Genomic DNA, 5,059 nt, shown 5'->3' with positions numbered 1-5,059 from the left:
ATTTTATATATATATATATATATATATAAATGTTGACGGTATGCCTCCATTCATCTTCCCACACGGCTTCAGACTCAACATAGCGACGTACTTCAAATGCCTGATGGAGTAGTCTTGCCCTGGGTCAAGAGGGTGGCTGCTAGAAGAACCTATATCTGGCAGCAAGACTGTGCACCATGCCACACAAGCAGAGCCCAGTCATAGATGTCAGACAATTCTGCATTCACATCACCCTGATATCTGGCCACCTAACACCCCCAGACTGAAACCCCTTTGACTATTATGTGTCGGGCACAGTTGAGCTAGAGACCAACAGAACTCCTTGTAACACCAAAGATGAACTGAAGGCAAGGGTTATGGCAGCATTCAACAACTTAAACAAAAACTCCATATGAGTTGCAGGAGATTCCGAAGTCACTTCGAAGCAAATGGCGATTTTATTGAATAAATTTACTCTTTAGTATTTCAAGATATTTTGGTAGTTTTGGTAGATATACCTGTTAAAATGAGATGTCAGTGTTATTTTCATTTTTGCATAATTTAGACGAGAATTTATTCATCACACCCTCTGTGTGTGTGTGTGTGTGTGTGTGTGTGTGTATGTGTGTGTGTGTGTGTGTGTGTGTGTGTACATGTATATACTTATATTTATCTACCAGTCTATCTGCTTATCAGTCTAGAAGCGCATAATTATTTACCTACATATATATCATGTGTGTATGTATGTGTGTATGTGTGTATGACGTATAACGTACCTCTGCAGTTAAAGATGACTCATAAAATACTAATCTCAGATAAAAATATGAGATTTGTATCACAGATGATGTGTTTGTGTTTTGTTTTGCGCTTAACCGTGTTGAAAGGTGAGGATGACATGAATTGGTTACTAAGCAGAGAAGAGTGGTAGAAACATGACTAGATGAATAGATATTTGCCTAAAATTACAGTCTGTTTTGTTTCAATACTTTAACTGCACTATACAATATAAAAGTATCTAAATATTTTGTCCAACCGCCTGTAGACAAATGTGAACTCACCAGCTTATATATACTACCTTAATGTATAGAAATACACGTATCGACAGGGCTAGATACAATAGTTAGTAACGATTTCATTTGCAACTGAATGCATCTTTAATTGCTAAAGGAAACGTTAATTACAGACACTCATGGCTTAATTAAATGGGTTACAACAATTTGTGTTGTGGTTCACTATTGGCAGCTTGTTCGATTAATAAATTGCCTGTGTTTATACCCTACCGTGCTGGTTAAAATATCTATTGTTATATTCTGTTGAAACGTATTGCATTTACATTAAACATCTCACTCAACACACCGTTTACTTAATTATCAGATTTTCTATTTATTTACCGAGCTATTATATAAATGAACTTGTTAAAGATGGCTCTCAGTCAAGAATGAATTTTAAACCCAGCATTGAAACTATTCCAACTGATCCCTCTTTTTCTGGCCACGGAGATACTCTATAATCAATATATCAATATATCAATATAACAAACTGAATGATACATTCAGTGCAATGTATTGCATTGTAATAAATCAATTATGACACTCCAGTTATTTTATTAATCCACTGCCTTCATATGTGCAAACTAATCTGTCAAATTTATCTCAGCACTTAGGTATTTGTGGGTTCTTACACTGAGTCTTTGTGAGCAATCGAATATGGTACAAAAGACTGAAGCAAATTAGGTGGATCCTTCAATTTTATATTCAAAATATTGTATATAAGACAAAGAATTTAGACCTCCCTGCGTAGTGCTCTCTAAAAAGAAAATGAGAATACTATGTGACCATCAACAAAATCCTGGGAAGAGCCAACAGTCAAAGCATCGATTCGCTGATCATGAAAAACTGTCTTCGATGATCAGGAAATGTAGCAAGAATGGAAGAGTCAAGACATCCACGTCAAGTCTTATTCAGCGAGCTCACGTCAGAGGAAAGACCACGAGGCTGCCCTCTTCGAAGATACAAAGACTAACTCAAAACAACTCTGAAAGCCACTGGACTTGAGCTTAAATTGTTTGAAACACAAGCCTCAGACCGTACCAACTAGCGTGTTTCATTAACATCGGAACCAAAAACTTCGAAGCCACCAGAAGAAAAGAGGAACAAATCAAACGACAGATGATAAAGGTTAGACAAAATCAATCTCTTCATCTACCAACATTACCATGCAGTGAATGCCATCGACTCTTCTATGCAAGAATTGGTCTAATCAATCATCAGCGCCATCACCATAAAGGAAGCGTTCAGCAAACAACAAACTAAATTCTCGGATAAAAGATAAACTTGGTGACGAAGAGATACATCCAACAGTACAGTAGAGCACACACACACACACACACACACACACACACACACACACACACACACACACACACACACCCCTACTGCAAAGAAAAAGTAACAGACTATAGATAAATGTAAATTCAATACAGCCGTTTCTTTCGCATTTTTTTAATATTTGATTAGTGAGAACATTACATCATTGTAAAAGAACGTATTCATCAGATGGTCCATATAATTTCAAAATAATAGGAAGACAACCCACGCAGACAATATATGTACACACGCACATACGAAGATATATATATATATATATATATATATATATATATATATATATATATATATATATGCATCAAAGGAAACGAGGTGGAAAACAACACAAAAACAAGATTGAAATAATTGAAGCAATATTCCATATTATTCTGTAAGGAAAATTCAAAGACACTTTATATCTGGATATAATTAAATGAAGAAAAGTTACCTCAGTTAGTACTGACTAAACACGACGTATGAAGGTTCGGCAATTTCTTCCCCAACGGATGTGTGTTTTTTACGCTAGTAAGTGTTGTAAATACCTGCTACCAAAGTGTGTTTCTGATTATTATTCTTGAATTTTATTTGTCTTCGTAGCTGCCCTGCTTAGCAGAGGAGGTGTCACATCCAAAATTCCCCTTTTAGGGGCGAATTTTACCTTCATTTATTTTTACTTTTGCTACGTAATTAATTTTTCAATCATGGATTCCATCCTCTGTGAGGGTTACGCACACCAAGATGAAGTGTATAACGAATTCTTTCTTTCTTTCCCTTATTGCGACCAGGAGGTCGCAATAATTTCTATAAACTAATACAGACGCACACACATCATATATATATATATATATAATAAAACTGATCTTCTGTTCAGTTTCTGTCACTCAAACTAAGCTTACAAAGTGTTGGTCAATTCTTGTGGAAGAAGTTTTCAATCTTCTATACAGCTGGGCAAAGGAATCAAGCAAGGATCTTACAGTTGCGAAGCGAAATCTTTTAAGCACACGCTCTTATGTCCATGACAAATTCTGTACATTTCTTACCACATTCTGTTTCATCACTGCCATCGACACAGTCTTGTATGCCATCACATAAGAGGGATTCAGGAATACACTCGGAATTATTGCAACGAAATTCGGCAAGATAACAAGACCGGTACTCTGAAAGAAGAAAGAAGTAGATCTGTATCATATATAAACATTTATTGATTTATTTTATATAGCTACTTATTTAAAGTGGAGGCGCAATGGCCCAGTGATTAGGGCAGCGGACTCACGGTCATAGGATTGCGGTTTCGATTCTCAGACCGGGCGTTGTGCGTGTTTATTGAGCGAAAACACCTAAAAAGCTCCACGAGGCTCCGGCAGGGGATGGTGGTGAACCCTGCTGTACTCTTTCACCATAACTTTCTCTCACTCTTGCTTCCTGTTTCTGTTGTGCCTGCAATTCAAAGGGTCAGCCTTGTCACACTGAATATCCCCTAGAACTACGTTAAGGGTACACGTGTCTGTGGAGTGCTCAGTCACTTGCACGTTAATTTCACGAGCAGGCTGTTCCGTTGATCGGATCAATTGGAACCCTCGACGTCGTAAGCGACCTAGTGCCAACAAACAACAACTTATTTAAAGAGAAGGAGAATAACGTTTGACTTCATAAATTGCTATTTTTTTATTTCACGCTTTCCAAAGTCTTTCCTTGTGCAGTACCAATATTCGAATATCGTAAAGTATTTCGGCGCCTCTCTGCTTTCTATAACACTTCTGCTCGCATAATTAGTAATTATCATTGGTTACCTACGTATATCATCTATAGAAAAGTATAGTTCATTAAGTGCATTCCAGAACCAGTCGGGGAGAAATATAACCAGCCTACTTAACCTGATGTCAACTATATCAATCATTTCATCATTCACTTTAATCGCCTAATTTATTACTAAAACCATAACTCGTATTAGCGTCTTTATAACTGATTCGTGTATGTAAGGAAATGTATCAGAAAGAAATAAAATTGGATGCAAATTAGACAAGCGTGGTAATTAATATCTCAGCAACATTCCTTTGTGTAATGTTTCAAATAAAACGTACGTTCAATAGTTTAGACATTTTAAAAGTAATATGCCCGCTATGGAGTAACTTTAATTCAAGCTTGTCTTAAGTGTTCAGATGGCTACCAATGTGAAATAGGTACACGTATAAAATGGAAACCGAATTGTCGGTTGTGTTCTACGGTGCTCGAAAAAAAAAAAAAAAAACGAATTCAGTGGCTGAATAACCTGGTTCATACTTACTGCAGTTTTCCTCGTCCGAGTTATCTCCGCAGTCATCAATGAAGTTGCACATGGCTGTGCTTGGTACACATAGGTAGTTCTTGCATTTTGTACGATGTACCGGGCAAACATAAGATTCTGTAATAATAGAAAACACAAATAAACAATGACTTACGCATGACAAGAATTGATTAACATTTTTCTATCACTGCGCCAATTATAAGCTTGCTATTGGAAGGAATAAATATTTAATTAGACACAAAATATTACAATATGTACCGCATACAGAGATAAAGTTATTGATATCAAGTTCATGTGAAAACTATTTATCAGCGCATCAAATTAAAGATGTATTTGATTTGTTAATTGTTTGTCATGCTATAATAGTATGAACAAAAGCTATACAGAAACAATATCGGACAAAGATAAATCAACGTCACAAAAAAAAAAA

At 36.2% G+C, this 5,059-nt stretch overlaps 1 protein-coding gene across 1 annotated transcript in view; it reads right to left on the bottom strand.

Moving 5' to 3' along the window:
- The window catches only part of LOC128247383 (G-protein coupled receptor GRL101-like), a 573,113-nt gene that overhangs the window by 66,194 nt on the left and 501,860 nt on the right, over positions 1-5,059 (bottom strand). The window contains exons 4-5 of the mRNA XM_052966804.1: positions 4,630-4,746; positions 3,386-3,502 (exon numbers count right to left, since the gene is read on the bottom strand). Coding sequence (XP_052822764.1) covers positions 3,386-3,502; positions 4,630-4,746 — 234 coding nt within the window. The remainder of the gene's footprint in view (positions 1-3,385; positions 3,503-4,629; positions 4,747-5,059) is intronic.

This window comes from Octopus bimaculoides, chromosome 3 (genome assembly GCF_001194135.2).
Source record: "Octopus bimaculoides isolate UCB-OBI-ISO-001 chromosome 3, ASM119413v2, whole genome shotgun sequence".
NCBI classification, from domain to species: Eukaryota; Metazoa; Mollusca; class Cephalopoda; order Octopoda; family Octopodidae; genus Octopus; species Octopus bimaculoides.
The sequence above is the reverse complement of the archived record's forward strand: the minus strand, read 5'-3'. Positions and strand labels throughout refer to the sequence as shown.